Here is a 19,867-nt window from a genome sequence, read left to right as displayed (position 1 = left end):
CTTATTGGACATTCTCTCTAGTGAGACTATCTATAGGAGGTTTCACAAAACTTAAATAAATTTCTAGATGATAGCAGAAACACCCACAGCCACCCATAGACATTCCTTACTTACTAAAAACAGGTCTTACCTTCATATCCTACTCACTTTGAAAAAAATTTACTGCAGTTACTATTAGAAAATTAATATGTTTTTTAATAGTCTAGTTTTATTAAATCTTTGCTCATCTTTAAAGTGAAAAGTTAAATAAATAATTATTCGAGTTGTATATGGATGTAATAGAATGTCCTGGAAACAGAGAAGAATTAAAAATTATTTTAATCAAAACGATGGGTAAAATTTTGCTAACTGCCTTTTAAATATTAAATAGCTACCTCAATAGGTAGATATCATTACCAAAGTCAATATTCATATAGTCTATGTAAATTTCACACATTCCATTTTTCCATGAAATTCTCTTCCTAATTCATACACAGGCTATTCGCACCTATGGACATGAGACCCACATGACAGAACTTCTCAACATGTTAGACTTTTATGTCTTGCCTGTGGTCAATATTGACGGCTATATCTACACCTGGACCAAGGTATATGAGCCAATACTGAGAGGGGCTGATGAAATTAAAACCAACCCACTTTCTATTATACTTGACCTAACCACACAATCCACTTTCAGAACCGAATGTGGAGAAAGACTCGCTCCACCCAGATTGGAACCACCTGCATTGGCACAGACCCCAACAGAAATTTTGATGCTGGTTGGTGCAGTAAGTATCTAGCTGACCATTTTGCCATGCATCTGTTGAAAAGCCTGGGAGGACAAACAACATAGGAAAACAAAACAGTGTCTAAAATAAGAAAAAATGTCAAGGTTTACATTTTAGAATTCTAACTTTCTGAAATCACAGTTTATTTATTCACTCAAAAAAATATATTGTGTGCTGTATAGTGTTCCCAGCTGTGCTAGATGCTGGAAACACAAGGCTGAGCAATCCAGACAGAATTCTACTACTTTTAAATGTATCATCTAGAGGAGACAGTCATTAAATAATTATTTAAATTAAAATGTGATATAATTACAATTTTGTGATTCAAATCTCAGAAAATGATTACAAGTAATAAGAAAATTTCTCATGGATGTTAGTTTCTCCCTTATTAATTTTCTTGCACTATATTGAGATTTCATTGTATAATACTACACAAAGACACACTGATAATTTCACATGCAACTTTTTACCCCATTAGCTTAAAAACATAAGACCCTAATCTCATGACTAAATGTATGTGCATGCCTTATATACCTACATGACCACAAGGGCGCCTATAAAAACAGCTTTTCTTTTTAAGTTTATTTATTTATTTTGAGAAAAAGCGTGAGCAGGGGGAGGGACAGAGAGAGAGAGGAGAGAGAATCCCAAGCAGGCTTCACACTGTCAGCGCTGAGCCCAACGTGGGGCTTGATCTCACAAACCGAAACAATGAGATCATGACCTGGGCCAAAATCGAGAGTCAGGCACTCAACCAACTGAGCCACCCAGGAGCCCCAAAAACAGCTTATTTTTAACTCTCTAATTTGGAAGTTTGAAACATGCTTTGTAAGAACTTTAGTAGGTGACCATTCCATTAATGACATATGTTTTTGTAGAAGTCGGAGCCTCTCGAAAGCCCTGTGATGACACTTACTGTGGACCTGCTGCAGAGTCCGAAAGAGAGACCAAGGCCCTGGCTAATTTCATCCGCAGCAACCTCTCTTCCATCAAAGCATATGTGACAATCCACTCATACTCCCAAATGATGCTCTATCCTTACTCCTATGATTATAAACTCACAGAGAACAATGCTGAGTTGGTAAGTAGTTGTGGTAGTAAATATGGTATTTCACTGTTGAAAATTTTTAAATCCTATTCCTGAGAAAAAAAATTATAAAAACAATTTCTAAAAGTTCCATTAATTTTTGGCAGTAGAAGCAAAGAAAAAACTTAGTACAGATTTATAAGGAATCTGGAATTGGCTGATAAATTGGCTAAAAGAGATATGATTTTAATGGGGGGAAACAGTTCCCAACATTTAAACCAGTTTAGTCACTAACTGTCAAAATGACAATAGCTACACTTACTCCTGCTTCACCACAATACTAACTACATGATGATTTCAGATGCATCTGGGATAATCAACAAGGTTGGCTCATCTCACACACAAACAGAAAGTCAATTCTGTCAAGTTGCCTTGAGCTGGATCTGACATAGGCAGAGCATGGCAGATGTCATTAGGAATTTGGCATATTTGGTTGATACTGGGTTAAGTGATAAGATCTTAAAATTGCTTATTCCACTGTTTGATTACATGAGACACAGTAGTAAAGCAATCAATGAATGAATAGTATGAATGGGTACTTCCTAGATATAGGAAATAATGCAAAAAAATATTTAAGTGTCTATGACACAAAAAAACGCAATCTTGTTAGAAAATCATGATATAACCACATGAAACGTCAAATAATATAAGAATTTTATAACATTCACATTAACAAATATCACATATCAATGCATAATTTTTTAAAGTCAGCAGGTTTGAATCCTTCAAACAATATTTTCTAGTTTATGAAACATCTGGCTGCCATAAGTTGGGACCAATGACCTTAAGAACAAGTGTAAGATTTAAAGCATTTGAGTTATGCCAAAAAATAAAGGGGGTGGGGGGGTTCCCACTTAGACAATGACATAGATATTTGGCTTACCTAAATGCATAAATTTGAAGAGCCAGTGACTTTAACAACTGGAAACTGTTGTTTTGTACTTTCAGTCTTTCAGAGACCAAATAAAATATGTAATACTATAAATATTTTGTGAAGAGCAAAACGGGAAAATAACTCAGCCTCTTAGAAAACTAGGTCCTTTTCATTAAAAAAAAAAAATCTATTTTTCAAAAAGCTTCCCATTTTTCCTGTCCACAGCCAAAAAAACAAAGGAAAACATCATTAGCTGGAACCATTAACTATTTCAATTTTCCAATTATGTTCCATCTGTTAAGTGTTCCCAGTGGGTGTTCACAGTCCTGCTATCCCAGAGATGGGTGTGGTCAGATCCTCATTTCAATCCCAGATTTCAGTCCCTGAGGAAAGAAGGTGGGGCTATGTTGTTTGCTTTATTCATGTGAATATGCTTAAACTGTGCCACATCAGAAAAGAAAAAGACAAAGCCATATGAAGTGTAACAATAATCAATATATCCAGTTTGCTTAATATATCCAGTTTTAAACCCAAATTCTAAAAGACTAATGCTAACAGAAAAATTTTAAAGTGTTCTTTGGAAATGAGCTGCTTCACAAATCATCAATACTTTTTCTTATTGGGGAATAAGTTAATTCTAATTAACAAAGAATTGGAATAAACAGAATTATATCCAGTAAAATATTCATAATCTGGATACAAAAATACAAACCATAATACAAAAAATACAAACCATAAAATAATCTTATGTTGGATGTTTACTTTTATATTCACAAAACCAATAAATTCAAGAAAAAGTATATGCTACTTCTTACCCTTTCTGAGCATGACAAGATAGGTGGCTGAACTGCAAATTTAATTGTACTTATATCACAGTAATTGATTTAAAAGTTACTTTAATTTCCAATCATTTTTTTTCTATGATTAAGCTTTTGCCTAGCGTCTTAAAAGAAATACTTAAGCGTCACTAGTAAAATCTAAAGTGAATGTTAATTTGATTATTTGATTCATTGGGAATCTGAATTTAATCCAGCACCCCAAAATAACTTAAATCTTTTGAATAACTAGAGATCCTTTCCATCGTTTTCTTATTTTGCATAATTCCAATTCACTGACTTCTTAAGTACGTTCTGCTAGAGCAACTCATAACTGTAGTGTTAATGAGTAAATACACATAGCCAAAAAAGAATCTGAGTCTCTCATAAAGAAAAATGTTGGCTTTTTCACAGTTTTTATTTGTAATGAGGATATTAAGAACAAAAAGTAGAAGTCTTGATCTGGGTACAGTAAATGTTCCACCCAAATCTAGTGCTTTTAAATTAATTCTCAGCTAGAAAAAAATGTGATCCCGCTGTAGAAAACTAAAGGTAGGAAAGATTAACAAGATGAATTCTTGGCATACCACATTATAAATAACTTAGAATTTCTTAAAGTGGACTTTGTCTTACACAGAATTGAGTGCATAGATATGGATATGATTCTTATTTATCTTTACATTTATAAAACTTACAAGATTTTATTTGTAGCAAAAAAAAAATGCTTCAAGGAGAATAAGACTGTAAACTGAAGGAAATTATCCTGCACCTATATTAGAACTCTCAGCGCAAATTTAGGACACACGGCAATCTTTGATATCTGAGTCATGATAAAAATGTATGTGGCTTCATTTCTGAAAGATGTTACATGTGATTGCCTGACAATTATTCATATCATGAGACAACCTTCAGAGAATGCACAAGACCAATGAAGTAAAAGAACAAGAGAAGTAATAGCATGAATTACAAAGAAAGCTACCAAAAAATATGTCTACAGATCAGTAAAAAATATGAAGAATCATAAAAATATCTTACATGTATAATGCTTTCCAGTAAACTGCTTTTACACATACTACATTATTTAAAGAAAGAATACAAAGTGCACTGTGAGTTTCCAATGGCTTCCTACACTATCCAGTTCCTCGGTGTTGACTTATTCAATATGAAGCTATCACTATCATCAGAGGAAGTTTTAAGATCCACAAAAAGAATATAATTACATTTCCAAAATTCTAAAAGATAATGAAATGCTGGATCGTATGACATCTTTATTGTCAGAGTAAATAAAAACTAGGAGAATTAATTGAAAAGGTTTTCAAAACTATATCTTTGCATTTACTGAGCAGGGAAGAAACTCCAAATCTTTGGTCCATCTTCCCCCCCAAAAGGGCCTATGTGGCACTATTAATAATAATAATTATTATTATCATAATATCATTTCTAAGTCCAAAAGCAGGAACCCAGAATAATAACTGGTCAACTAAGTATCTTGACCCATTCCCCAGACTGACCAAACTGGAAACTGATATGCACCACACAAAGGTGTCAGGACATACCTCTCACACCACATTTCTACATTAGAAGCATGGAACTTTACAGCTGGAAATCTTGAAATTTCTCTGGTTCTGCTTTCTCATTTACCAGCTGCAATAATGAAGGTTTTGCTAAGCCAACACCAGTAGTAGAGACAGCCTTGGGCCTAGAGCTATTGGATCCTGAAGGACTTCCTAGACTGCCCCAATTTCCAGAGACACCCACACATTGGGTAGCCCATGTAGCCATTTTGCAGAACATTCATCAAATTGTCTTTCTTCCCACAAACACATTATTACCTCTGTGCCTGGATACTGCTAAGGATTTACACTGGTCAGCTGAGATGCCTAACCTCAGGGCCCAGTCTTTATGATTCTAGCCCATACTTTCATGGGCATATACTCTCTAACCAGGAGAAAGATGACGGTCTTTCTGAAAAATTATTAAACTTGACCGAAAGAGAAGAATCCATTCCTAAAGCCTAACACCATCTAGTCCAATGGCACTTTACTACCCCTTAATTAAAGTTTTAGCTAATGAGCTACCAAGATAGAAATCCACTGCTCCACCCAAGCATGTGAGCACAAAGCAAGACCATGATTAGAGATAAACATAAAAATCAGAGGGAAGAAATGCTGTGATTAGAAGGTGGATAATTGCAGGCCCACGTGCATACCCAATCACAGCTGTCCCCACGTCTCTGCCTAATAACAAAAATGACAAGGATATAGTCCCACTGTCAGGCAGGCCACCAGCAGCTAAGGCAGACCAGGACCTGAGACACAAAATATTCACTTCAGGTATTTTCTCAGAACTTTTAAATTTCACTTATAATACAAAAAAAAAAAAAAATTTAGATGACAACCGCAGAATTTATTTAATTAGAGAAACTGGTTGTTGTTTTATCACTATACACTTTAAGTGACTTCTTGGCCTATTAAAGTTCTCCTACAGAGGCCTGGTCAGTACATGGCTCATCAGGTAATTACCAAAAATTTCACTGAGTACCTATCAAGTGCTCAGCGTAAACCATGGTTTTTGCTATCAGAAACGTCAGATCTTATTGAAATGTTAAGACTCAGAGATCAGAAACCGTACAAGAGAAGTACAGAATGTGGAGTTTCAAACTAAGCACAGTAGTAGGAATGCAGGGCAGGAAAATGGTAATATGTGATAAAGCTATTCAATGAAAGTTATAGAAAGGAGAATCAATTTATTCTGGGCCTTGAAGGATGGGCAGGGTTTGGGTGACAGAGGGCTGAAGAGAGCATTTTAGGCAGACAGAAGAGCCAACAAATGTGCAAGAAGGACACTGAAAAATGGAGAGGGAAGGAGAGGATCAGCCTGTTTCAAGGGTTCTTGTGGAGGAAGAGCGGGAGTGAGGTAAGGAGATTTTGGAGGGACTTAAATGTCACAATGAGTCCTGTGTCATAGCAGGCCCTAGAGCCTGTAACCTGGTAAATATGATTGCCAGCTGAAATACAGGACTCCCAGTTAGATTTGAATTTCAGAGAAATAACAATTTTTAGTGTACATATCTTCCAAATATTGCAGACTTATACTGAAGAAGTATTCGCTCTTTATCTGAAATTTAAATTTAATGGGGCATTCTGTATTTTTTACTAAATCTGGCAACCTGGCTAGTAAAGTGATATTTTAGCAGTATTGACCTAGCAGCAGTGTTTAAGAGACACTTATACTATCATCAGCAAAGAAGACAGGCATTCAGAGAACCTTCAAAATGGTTGTCCTCCTTTTCAATTTTGTCTCTAAAATACACTCGTGTTTACCATAATTATGTCTTTTATCTGACTTTCCTGTAAACTAGTTTTGCGCCCCCACCCCCACCCCGCGGCCAACCCCCTAGGAGACATTTGGCAATGTTGGAGAGGCATTTTTGGTTGTCATAACTGTAGGAGTGCTATAGGCATCTCGTGGGTAGAGGCCAGAGGATGCAGATAAACATTCTACAATGCACAGGACAGCCCCCACAACAAAGAATTATCCAGCCCACATGTCAAGAGTGCTGAGGTTGAGAAACCCTGCTTTAAAACTAAGATAAGAACAAAGTCACATTCCTGGCTCAAGGCCCCTGGCTTTCACCCTCCTCACAAATAGTTTATAGTGTTCTGCAAATCTGAAGTGCAAAAGATACAGTACATTCTCATTATACAGCATTTATTTTTTAATATTTATTTGGAAGAAGTACCACCTACACACACACACACACACACACACACACACACACACACACAAATACTCTAGACTTTGCAACTTCAGCTGACTCACCCTTCACATTTTCCTTGATTTTAAAGAGCTGAAAAGTATGTATGTAGATCAGCCAAAGAAAAAACTGCTTTACATCAGTGCAAGCATTCCCACTCTCCCCATGAGCTCTGCCAAGACGGGCAGGCCCAGCTCTCCCAAGCCAAGCCTTTCCCCTAACTCCTTGCCTTTCTCTAATCTCGGGCTTCGCAACCAGAGCCTGCACTTGTTTACCCTCCTGTTTTTCTCAGAAACATGTTTGTCTTTTCAAGTCCCAAAGGCCTTCTCCTCAGTGCCTGCCTGTGGGCCTTGCAGGCTTCTCCTCTTGCATCAAAATTATAAAAGTTAAATTCCTCATTGGTCCCTTGGTGTAAGTTACCCATTATCACAGAACAGAAGGAAGGAAACGGCAGTTAAAGATCATTTTGATGCTTCCATTATCACATGTATTCACCCAGAGGAATAATTAAACTCAGAACTTCCAGTTAGAAACAAAGTTCTGGAGAAAATTTCCTTCGAATTGGCTTATACCCCATAGTCAGTTTGGAACTTTTGTTTCCTTGTACTGGAATAATGGACCAGCGGAAGACCCAAAGAGGCAGCCCCCCGCCTCCCATGACTCTGGCTTGCAGTGAAGACCATGGGCACAGCCATGAGACAGGGGCTTCCTGATCACATGTTATCTGGGAACGCAGGTCAGTGGAAAAGAACACCCTCGCCTTATTCATCTTACCAGCCCCCTGGAGCTCAGAGCCTGAGAAACATTACACTAGTTGGTCTTTTGTCTCTTGGGCTTTGAGTTAGATGTGACACTTTAGACTCTCTCTGTCTTTTGCTCTATGACCAAGGCCTCTTTTTAAGAAAACAGGTGACAAAAGAGAACATGCATAAGACATGGTAGGAAACTCATATCTAAGGATTAATAAAGGCTGGCCATGTTTGGCCTTGACTGAAAGCAAAGTTTTCTCTGAGGCTGATTTATATTTAGCTTCCTTCTGTTCTTTACAATTGGTAAAACCAGCTCCAGCAACACTTCTTTTGAAGTATTCGAAGGCCACAAGGAGAAGTGAAAAAGAGCACAGGATTTAAAGCAAGAAGAACCTAGCTCAAGTCAGCCACTTATGGGGCTGCATGCCCTTGGGAAAGTTCTTTTATCCTCTCTGAGTTTCAGTTCTTTTATCTGTAAAATGGGGATAAAAATATCTAGCTCTTATCAAGAGCTCTTTGTAAAGTCTAAGGTTTTATGTAAATGTTAGTTCTTATTTTGAACCCATTGAGCAAGGATGTAAGATGTCCCTCAAATAACAGGTTGTACAGAAAGAGTCTTTAATTGGAGTTTCAAGATGTGGATCATGCTTTCTGATGTGCTATTGCTTCTGCGGGTCTTTCGTCAGCTGTCTTAGTCCCTTTTTACAGAAATGTACAAGGGAAAGGAGTTACCACTCTAACATTTTAGCGAATGCAGGAATTATCTCTCTTTTACCATTCCTGGCTGGGGTCAGTCACCCAGCTTGGTTGGAACATTCCCACTGAGCGTGCTGCCCCACGTGGCATTCCATTTTGCTAGAAAATTCTATGCTGATGAAATGTGGACAGATAGTGTTGGAAAGATAAATGAGTAACATTTGTGAAAGTATTTGAACTCTTCAAAAGAAAAGACCCACACTGATTCCAGGGATTTTTGTTAAGATCATTGGAATTTAAAATATGATATTTTGGTCAATTAATGTCTGTTCTGGGTTTTGTTTTTTTTTTTTTTTTGTCTCTTAGCTTTGGAGAGGCTGAGAGAAAGGGTCCACAGACTTCATTTTTTTTAATTACTGGAAATAAGTAAAATGCACAGCAGACGTATCGTGTAATTGTGGCAACCCATCAACTATCAATACATGGTACACCACCCTCCCCACAAACATCCCCAATCTCCACTCACACATGTCCCAGCCTTTACAGAGCTCAGCATCCTGCACACCCACCCAAATCAGGCCCATCTGTAACGCCCCAAAGTCCTAGGATAAGACTCAATCAACCAACCATGTGCTAGATGCTATACAATCTGCTGCAGATACAAAGTAAATAGCCAAGAATCCCTTTCCACAGGGGGGCTTGCCTGAGGGGTGGGGCAAATAGATGCAAAAAAACAATTCATTATAGAATAGAGTGACAGGAACTCTGATAGTGGTATGAGCTTTCACAAAAGAGGGGTGAATCAATGCTAAGAGAGTCAGGGGCAACTTCACAGAGAAGGTGACACTAAAACTGAATCTGGAAGGACAACAATAATTCTCCAAATCAACAAAGATGAGAAGAGAACCTCAACAAAGGGAGAAGGATACCCAATGTGATGGGGGTAAGAAGAGGCAGGCACGGGTAAGAAGTAGCTCAGGGAAACCTAGCTCGGAAGGAAGAGGAATGCACAGCAAGGGGTGCAGACTGGGAGAGGAGGGAGGGCCTAGCTCGCACTCTATGCCCAAAAGGAGGCCGGACTTCAACAGAAGGTGAGAAAGCCACTGAGAGATGTGGTGATGAGGTGACACTCAGAAGATGAGTGATGAGTAGGTATCAAGAGGTTAGAGCAACTGAGGACAAGGAGAGCAAAGGCTGACACAAACTAAAGGTTCCTGCAGTGTGCACCAGTGGCAGGAACAAATTAACATCCTTTTTAAACTAACATCGATCTGAGATATCGGGGTCTGCAACAAAGGCAGAACAACCGCTTCCAGAAGATGCTTACGAAGTCTTAGAAAGCACTTGGTTATTGTCACTTTGAGGAAAGGCAAACTGCACATTTTTGTATGGCCCTAATGGTAGTTATGACTACAATGGTAAGTTGATAAGTCAAAAGAGAGAACAGATCACAAGTAGGCCCCTTCGGTTTTGTCAGATAACTCAAATATTATGTCATACCAATAACCTTATTAAGAGACTTGAAGGTCAACAGGCACTCAGGAGTTTAATAGATAATGACAGTGACCTTCTTGTCTTAAATCTCCTCTAGTCTTCATAACTGTTCATGTTTGGAACTAATCCCGAAGAATCACACTTCCTTATTTCTCCAGCTTTATTGAGATATAATTGACATATAACATTGTATCGGTTTAAGGGGTACAGTGTGTTGATTTGATACACATATACATTGAGAAATGGACACCACATTAGCTAATACATCCTTTACTTCACATAACTATCATTTTGTTGCTGTTGCTATTTTGTTGCTTTGTTGTTATGGTGAGAACATTAAAGCTCTATTCTCATAGCAACCTTCAAGTACAATACGGTACTGTTAATCATAGTCATAATGCTGAACCTGAGACCCTCAGAACTTATTAGAATTGTATCTCTAGCTAAAAGTAATAATTCAAGGCTTAAAGACAGGGAAAAAAAAAACCCCAGAACAGATGAAAAGCCTAAGAAAGGTAAGTAGGGAAGGAATAAGAGTTCTTTAGGATCCGAGGTTCTGCATTATAGAAAAATAACTACAGATATCCTCAGATGAATGCAAGTTAATGAAATTATAGAAGAGGAGAAAATATACAATTTACTTACCAAAAATAATTAGTACCTCACCATGTTTCACATCTGTAAAAGATGGTTTCAAATCTATTCTGAGAATTATGCAATTGTGAATAGATTATTCTCATTTCAGTCTGCAGTAGGCCCTGTACTAGAGGGTAGAGACAAGACCTGGTTCTAGTATGTTGGTCAGAATAAGATTCAAACAACAGGGCTACACATTTAGACCACAACAGTGAAAGATTCCATGCAGTAAGAGAAAGCATATATTTGTTTACCAGGTGGGGAAAAAAAAGGGAAGTGAAACCCTATAAGTTTCAAGTCACTGTCCCCAAACTCTGAGAACAATAAATTAGTTCCAAGAAACTGATTACCCCATTTCAGTGGACCAAACCAGAAAATCTAAAAAAACAGAATTATTCTATTTTATAATTGTTTTTAAATTTTCCAATTTACCACTTGGTTGATAAAGCATTAGCAATTTAGGAGCTGGAACCTTGAAGTTTTATAGCCATGCCCTGGTCAATTTGACATAAGATACCACTAAACTGGTTTTGATATTAGAACAAGGACTAAGGGAAGTTCCTACTTTGCAATACCCGGAGTATTTTGATTTCATCACCAACCTCACAGCTTTCCAAGCATATGTACGAGACATAATCATGATGCCAAAATATGAAATATGGCTAGTTTCATAACCAGAATGAATTATGGCTAATTCTGTAGTAAACAATCAGATTCTCAAATCTATTCCCAAGACAGCCAAGTCAGGCCTTCCTTTTCAAGTGATTCATTTAAATATGCAGTATGTCAGTGGATGTTAGGGAGTTAGGGAGGATTGGGGGTATAGAGCCCTTGCCCTTGAGTAGTTGGGTGCAGGGGAACAGAAAAGCAGTGGATCCTTGAAGAGAACGACGCTGCTTCTAAAATACACACACACACACACACACACACACACACACACTCACGTTAATACTTGCCACTTTTTTAAATTCTGGAATTCGAATGTTCTTCGTTTTGAAATAGATGTTGTCTAATTCTTCAGTCTAAAAATCTTCAAAGCCAGAACCACCCTCATCCCTGGAACTGCCAATTCCTAAGAATCTCTATGCTGGCAGCAAACACTATATTGAATATCCAATCGTTCATATGTGTAGTTTTTAATACTCATACCCCAGCTCATATAATACTATTTTATCTTGACTTTATAACCTACCACATTTCCAGGTAGTTTTTGTTTTGTTTTGTTTTGTTTGGGGTTACTTTGTATGTATTTGATTTGTTTGTTTGCCTGCATTAGGTAGACAACCTCTTTGCACAACCACAAAGACCTCCTTGTCTCCAGCTTTTCTCTTTGTACAAGCACCAGAGACAATACAGATTTGGCACACTAATCCTCAGACATAGCCTAATTCTTAATACACAGTGACATTTTACTGTATCAATGAATGTGATATCTGGGACAGTTATAGATTACTGTAGCTTCATTTCTCTAGCCTGAACTAAGGTTAAAAAAAAAAAAAGTTTAACAAGTCTAAATAAGAATACCTGGGGGAAAACACACACTAAGTTCTATGTAAATGAAAAAGAAAAGAAAGTAAAAGATTGTCCTCCGACTAAAATAGAACTTATTGCCGGTTACTGCAACAATGATTTGAAATAAATGTAAGGACCTAATTCTTAAATAAGAGGGCAAGAGTGCTAATTGTCCTCAGAGTTCCAACAATTAGTTCCTGGACAACCACTAAGTGGTAAGCCTTGGCCTGGACCCTGAAGACATGGAGATAGAAGAAAAAAATCACTGAGAACTCAGAGGCCAGCAAATGGTGTTGCCACAACACAACACGTTCTGTGTGGAACAGAGGGAAGCTCGGAGTGAGTGCCTGGAGAGGGCATGAGGTAAGACATCCTCACCCAAGAATGACTTGGATCGCGTGACTAGGTCAGCTAAAAACTCAGAATGGGCCCTGAGTAGAAAACGAACCCAAACTGTGTCTTGTGTCTCTTCAATGTCTTAAAAATAATGTACAGATACTTGTTTGTTTGTCAGTGTGTGCTTTCACTTATTTACTGACTAACTGCTGGTTCTTTTGCAGAATGCCCTGGCTAAAGCTACCGTAAAAGAACTTGCCACACTGTATGGCACCAAGTACACATATGGCCCAGGAGCTACAACAATCTGTGAGTCTTGGCTTCAGAACTGTGCAAAGAGACCGCATGCCTAAAAAGGCGACAAATGGTTCCCAGAGACTTTCCTTAGATCATCTGAAGCATGTGGCTTTTGCCTGACAGTGAATTTTTTATACAACGTGTCGTCAGTTTTCTGTTCAGAAAAAATATCCCTTTCAACCCATAAAAACATTTGCTCTCTATAAACATCCATTGAGCTCCCACTACTATGTGCCAGGCCCACACTAGGTGCTAGAGAAGAAATGAAGGATGGAGAGAAGGCAAGAGAGAAGGAGAAAGGGAAGGAAGGGAAGGGGGGGGGGGACCAGCACAGTCTTCTAAGAACCCACAGTAGGGAAGCAGGAAAACTAAATATAGGGATGCTAAGTGCTAGGACAGAGGATGAGCAAAGAAGGAGCACCACCTAGGACCAAATAGCCCATCCCATGGTATCAGGGATGACTGTCCAGGAGAATGACTCAGAAGCTTTACCTGGAAGGACAACTGCTGATGACAAGCGTAAGAAGGAGTGTTTCCCTGACTAAACAGACTGCAGGTGTGAGGGCTAATTCGGGCTCAAGCCACTTTCCAGGGATAGATGTGAGCCCCTCTGACCAGTCACTCGGTGTGTTAGAGCAAATGTCAAGAGACACACAGCAAGAGGGTTCGGTAGGGGCTGGGCCCCAGAGTTCAGATTTCACTTAGATGCTACAGAGTTTGAGTGTCACTGGGAAGGCACATCCTGCAGGCCCCACTTTCCACTTCTACTTCTATTTTCCTTTGCCTGTGCATGATTTCTTTTTGCCCCAGATCTGAAAGGACTAAAAATACAAGGGAAAAGGGCCAGTCCTGTCATCACAGGGCCTCCTGTGCAGCTGGAGAGGCTCCAATCCTGGGTTGTTGTTTTCTTTTAGGTTTTATGTTGAATACAGTTCTCTGTACTCTTGAACTTTTTTCAACTGCTCTGAATCATATGGGGCATACTGTTTTCTTACAGGGTTCCAACAGAAATAGCCCACTTAGTCATATATTGTGAATTTCTTGCATGTTTTATTCAGACTAATTCAATGAAGGTTCTTTTTCCATTATACCATAAACCTCGGAGGGCAGAAGTCACATCTTGCCTCTATCCTGGCACCTCCAGAGTACAGCCCGTGGCCTGCTGCCCAGTGAGGGCTGTACAACTGTTGACGGAATAAACAGATCAAAGAATGAATTAATGAATTAATCAATGAATGAATGAACAAATGAGCTAATGACTGAATAAATATAAAATCCACGTGGCAGGAACATCATAACTGTTATTGAATGAATAGCTGAATAAATGCCCAATCTATGCCAGACCATATGCTAGGCCCTGAGGAAACCAATATAAAGGCACAGCACTGCCCTCAAGATGCTCCAATTTCATCATTCAGCCCTGTTTCCCCGGGATTTGGAGTTCTCGCCTATCACCAGTCATCACGAAGCTTACCTTATTTTCCCAGGACACAAATACTCTTTTTCCAGAAACTATATATATTTTGTCAACAAATTACATATGTTATAGTCTACTATAGCATACAAGCACAGTGGGAAGTTTATATTATATTATAAATTACATACTTCCTGGAGTATGAAACATGTCATTCCCACTATAATCAAGCTTAAAGGTAAGATTGTCCTGAGTTTTTAAAACACCCCCATAGCCTTTATAATCCAGTTTTCTAGAATATTTTGCCCTGTAAAACAGTTGTAATTACAAATGAAAGATGGTGTGTGTTTTTTTGGTTTTTTTTTTCATTTTCTTCCTGGATTTTAAGTTTTTTGGTTTTTTTGTTTTTCTGTTTTTCTGCTGTTTGCACATTGCAGATCCTGCTGCTGGGGGCTCTGATGACTGGGCTTATGACCAAGGAATCAAATATTCTTTTACCTTCGAACTCCGGGATAAAGGCAGATATGGCTTTGTCCTCCCTGAATCCCAGATTCGGCCAACCTGTGAAGAAACGATGCTAGCCATCAAGTATCTTGCCAGATATGTCATGGAACATCCATACTAGTAGAAAATGCTGACAGCCTTATTTCCAAGTGCTCACTCTTCATTTATTTTCAATCCTGAGCTCTTATTTTTGTTTCCCTGTAAGTTTTCCAGATCCTAATCTTTCTTTTACACTATCGGTCTATTAAACTACTTGGATCTTGGGGCGCCTGGGTGGCGCAGTCGGTTAAGCGTCCGACTTCAGCCAGGTCACGATCTCGCGGTCCGCGAGTTCGAGCCCCGCGTCGGGCTCTGGGCTGATGGCTCAGAGCCTGGAGCCTGTTTCCGATTCTGTGTCTCCCTCTCTCTCTGCCCCTCCCCTGTTCATGCTCTGTCTCTCTCTGTCCCAAAAATAATAAAACGTTGAAAAAAAAAAAAATTAAAAAAAAAAAAAATAAACTACTTGGATCTTTTAATACTTGTAATAATAAAAGTGAATCTATTATAATTATAAAACCTGACAAATCGCCTACTTCTTTAGAAAAAAGAAATGATGTGAACAAATGACTAAGCAAGCCACACAGGGTGTTGATGAGGATCAGCCATATAGGAGTTAAAAGTCCTCAGGGTATTTGCCAACTCTGGAAGACTGCAGACATGCACAGGTTATAATGAGGGCATATAAGGAAGGAGAAATATAAGGGGAAATTTAAGAAAACTCAATTTGGTGAAAGACCCCATCTTGGTTTAGATTTCATCTCAGTTCATTTATTTTTTTCTAAGTTTATTTATTTTGAGAAAGAGAGGAAGAGAGAGAGAGAGAGAGAGAGAGAGAGAGAGAGAGAGAGAGAGAGAGAGAAGAATCCCAAGCAGGTTCCACACTGCCAGCACGGAGTCCAACACGGGGCTCAATCTCACGAACCGTGAGATCATGACCTGAGTCAAAACCAAGAGTCAGACGCTTAACCAACCGAGCCACCCAGGTGTCCCTCAGCTCATTTATTTTATGAACTGTCTACTACATGCCAAACACTTTGGTAAGCAATCAGGGACAGAGCAATGAAAAAGGAAGACATTTCTGCCTTCAATGGACATTTGGGAAGACAGACATGAAATAATTACCTATTAAACTAATTATTTAATAGTTCATGATTTAATTTACACTAAGCAAGTAAGTGCTAGACAAATTACATAAAAAGACCATTTAAAAGATCTACCTCCCTGATGTGGGGTGGGGGGGAGGCTCTCTCAGGGAGTGCTGGAACTTGAAGAATAAGTCACAAGTAGCTGGAGGAAGGGAGTGCCTCTTCCAAACCCTGTGACTATTCAGAACCTGTAAGAAGAAAGTCAGAGAGGGAGGAACCTAGAGAGTTGAGCGAAGAAGGGCTTGTTCAGGGGCTGAGGAGGGAAGTAAAGGCCATAAGGCACAGCAAAGAGGTTAAGGATTTAGAAAAATCAGTATATGAACAATGGGAAGCCATTGAAAACATTAGATTGCAAATGACACGACCAGAGTTTTTAAAACACCAGCCAGCTAAGGTGTGGAAAGCAGGTTGGAAATAAAACAAGAGGGTGTCAGGAACCCTGGGTGCACCTGTTAGGCCTGAAACAAAAGAGGCAAAAATTATTCCATGATTTGAAGTTTCCCAGAAATAGAACTGAACATGGTAATGTTAGAGAGTATTATGCGAAGTTCAAATTTTAAAATATAATAATAGGTATCTAGTTACAATTTGCAGGCATCTCTTAATTTATAATCTACTTTAGTACTCTACTTTAAAATATGAGCTAATTGCTTTCTGTGTGGATTCAAGTAAAATAGGATTCCATATCTGGCAAAATATATTAAAATATTTTTGATACTGTTCTATTCAAAACCAGAACCCTTTGAAGTCACCGAGGTGTGTTTCGAAGTTGTCAAGCCAAAGAATGATTAATTGCATTAATTGTCCACTAGGTGGTAGCAGTGCTGCTGCTACAATTCGTCCAGCAATCCTCGGCAAAATAATTTAGTAATACATCATTTAAAGACGCAGAGAAACAGACAAGTAAGTGCAAAAAAAAAAAAAAATTCCCATGAATTCTCAAGCACTACTGGCAGTAATAAAAACATAGATGTAATTTAGCTAAATTATCTTTCCCCCATGTTGTTTAAATTATATCCATGTTGGGAATTAGAAAGCTAACTCAGCCAGAGTTACCTAAGTGAAGTTACACTGCTGAAGGTATACCATTCAATCCACAGGTAGTTCCACAAAACACTCCCATAATCCACCTCTAGCAAGTAACACTAACCTCAAACTAAGGGATGCTGTGACCCAAAGTTTAGAAGTCATGAGTGTATACCATAAAGAACCCTCCAAAGTCTCTAAATTAAGTGCTTTAAATTAGAAATTGTCAAAAATTCCAAGGAATTTTTAAGACAAATAAGGACTAGGAAAGTAGATACGCAAATAAGATCTCATTTAAATTCCCATGTATCCAAGATTTCTCGTACCAGAAACATTTTTGCTATACCTCTGGCTGACTGAAAGTCAACAGCTCTCTGGCTAGGGGTGCCACTTGCTTGAGCTAAACTGAGAAAAAACAGAAAGAGATTTCTGCTTTAGACCTTCCCAGTGCAATACCATATGACCTCCTGCCAGGTGGACCAGAAACTGTCCAGGGTTCCTGCCTAAACCGGCCTACCCAGAAGCCTCTGGCTGTAAGGGCACCTCTGCTCCTCCCTCCTTTAAATTTCTCCCACACTGAGATCCCAGGACAGGCTCTGAGTCCTTCCTCAGTCCCAAGCTCTCACCCTGCCAAAGCAGCAAGTCTGGAATATGGGAATTCTACGTATCTAGAATAACATCCCGCGTAGTCACTGGTTTTTGCCACATAACCTATATGAGTTGATCAAAAGAAAATTTCAGGCACAGAAGAAAAACAGAAGGAATCATGACAGTCAATGAGGTTATTTGGGGGCCAAATGGGGTCTTGATGAGCCTCTTAGGTCACCTCATTTGAGCAGGTGGTCACTCCCCCTCTAGCCAGCTCTCACACTGCCTGAATCACACACCCACATCTTTGTCCAGAAATGCCACCTTCCCTTCAACGAATGAAGACAAGTATTTCTGCGGCATTTTGCAGGGAAGCTGCAATATTCAATATCCACAATGAAAGGCAACACATTTTTCTTTCAACACATCCTTTATGATATATCTAAAGGTAATCCAGAAGCGTCTTGGATTTGATTTGGAGAATCATTTGAAAGACTCCTAGTAAAATCACAAGAGAATCTTCACTTTCATTTTCTAAGATACATCTTTTATAGTGATAATGTTTAAATATATGCACAAAATACATAGTTTCAAAAATAAAGCAATATTTTAAACTGCAGCTAGGCATATACTACTGCAAAACTCCACGGAGTTCAAAGATCCAGAAGGGTGGAAAATGTTTGTTGTGTGAGGCATTCAACATTAAATCTTTCGAAAGAGATTAATTTGATCTATGAAACATCACACCACCTTACACAGTCAATCCTAAAATGACACGCTGTCCAATAGCTATTCATCCTATACTATGCATGTGCCAAGATCTTTTGTAAATTTTGAGGCGATAATACAAGATTATACAGAACTATGCCTGCCAAGAAATCACACCAGTTCTGAGAAACAGCTCCAGAATATTCTTGAAATCCATATATTGTATCTGTTCTTTAGAGGCTAGCTAAATCAGGAAGGATTTGGAATTCATAAAAAAAAAAAAAAAGCATCACATGTCAATGTCCTATTCTAGAAACAGGGAACAGAAATATGTAACAGATATTAAGAAGTCCAAGATTATTTATAATTAGAGTCTTAGCCTGAGAGATGGCAGGATCCTTTCCTCCAAATAAAATACAAGCATCCTTCCTACTTAACCTGAAAACAGACACACAAGCTTTCTCTACAGTTTTAAAACTAGTCACACACACAAAAAAAATGGCTTTAAGAAAATATATAAGAATGCTAGGATTAAGGGTGATTTATACCTTCCTTCAAATTTTCTGTATTTTGCTCAATTATTTTCAGTAGGAATTTATTACTTGAAGAGTCAGAAAATAAAACTCCAAAAAGAAAAGCTGTAACATAAAAAAACTTTCCTGAAGTAGCCCCCAGTAAAACAAAAACAGAAAGATATTTCACCTCTAAAAAACACAGCCATCACTTTCACCCAGCACATGATATTTACTGACACTCCAGTTGATAGTGGCCAACTGTAAGTCTTTTTACCAAGTGCTTAGAAGGCACGGGCATATTTTTTTGCACCTACCATCCACCAAGTCCTTCACAGATGGTATCGCATTTAGCCTTCACAGCCTCTTGCCAGAATCCAGTTTGCATCTCCATTTCACAGATGACGAAACATCAATGTTTTTGAGGTTATAGTATTTTTAACACATTCAAAATATTCTGTGTTTTGATAAGTTACAATGTAGCTTCAAAAACATATTTTATGTTATTAAGGACCACCCGCCAAGGTTCCGTAGCCAGATCCCCAATTCGCCCCAGGTTCCAAGTGCAAATTTAAATGGATTTCTTCCATCATTCAATTCAAACATATGGAAAAGCAGTATTTGAGAACAAAGAACTGGGTTCAAATCTCAACTCTGTGAACATACTAGCTCTGCTACATTGGGCAAGTTATTTCCTAAAAAATTACTTTGCTTGCCATCTGTAAAATGGGTATTCCCAATTGTAAAAGGTAGGTGAGTAGCATAACATCGCATCTGCCACAAAATGGGCGTTTAGTGTTAGTGCTTTTCCCACCCCTCCCTCCCCAACTAGCAAACACAGGCGGAGGGACGTTTCATCCACCAGAGAACCCTCACAGGAAATCAGCTGCTCGTCCAGATAAGAGCTGAGG

General features: G+C 38.5%; 1 protein-coding gene across 1 annotated transcript in view; it reads left to right on the top strand.

Moving 5' to 3' along the window:
• The window catches only part of CPB1 (carboxypeptidase B1), a 55,944-nt gene extending 40,744 nt beyond the window's left edge, over positions 1 to 15,200 (top strand). The window contains exons 8-12 of the mRNA XM_043595188.1: positions 477 to 587; positions 677 to 767; positions 1,646 to 1,848; positions 12,948 to 13,032; positions 14,872 to 15,200. Coding sequence (XP_043451123.1) covers positions 477 to 587; positions 677 to 767; positions 1,646 to 1,848; positions 12,948 to 13,032; positions 14,872 to 15,059 — 678 coding nt within the window. The 3' untranslated portion in view covers positions 15,060 to 15,200. The remainder of the gene's footprint in view (positions 1 to 476; positions 588 to 676; positions 768 to 1,645; positions 1,849 to 12,947; positions 13,033 to 14,871) is intronic.
• Positions 15,201 to 19,867: the final 4,667 nt, after the last annotated feature.

The sequence above is a fragment of the Prionailurus bengalensis genome, chromosome C2, assembly GCF_016509475.1.
Source record: "Prionailurus bengalensis isolate Pbe53 chromosome C2, Fcat_Pben_1.1_paternal_pri, whole genome shotgun sequence".
In the NCBI taxonomy this organism is placed as follows: Eukaryota; Metazoa; Chordata; class Mammalia; order Carnivora; family Felidae; genus Prionailurus; species Prionailurus bengalensis.
Note: the sequence above shows the minus strand (reverse complement) of the source record. Positions and strands in the feature narration are given on the sequence as shown.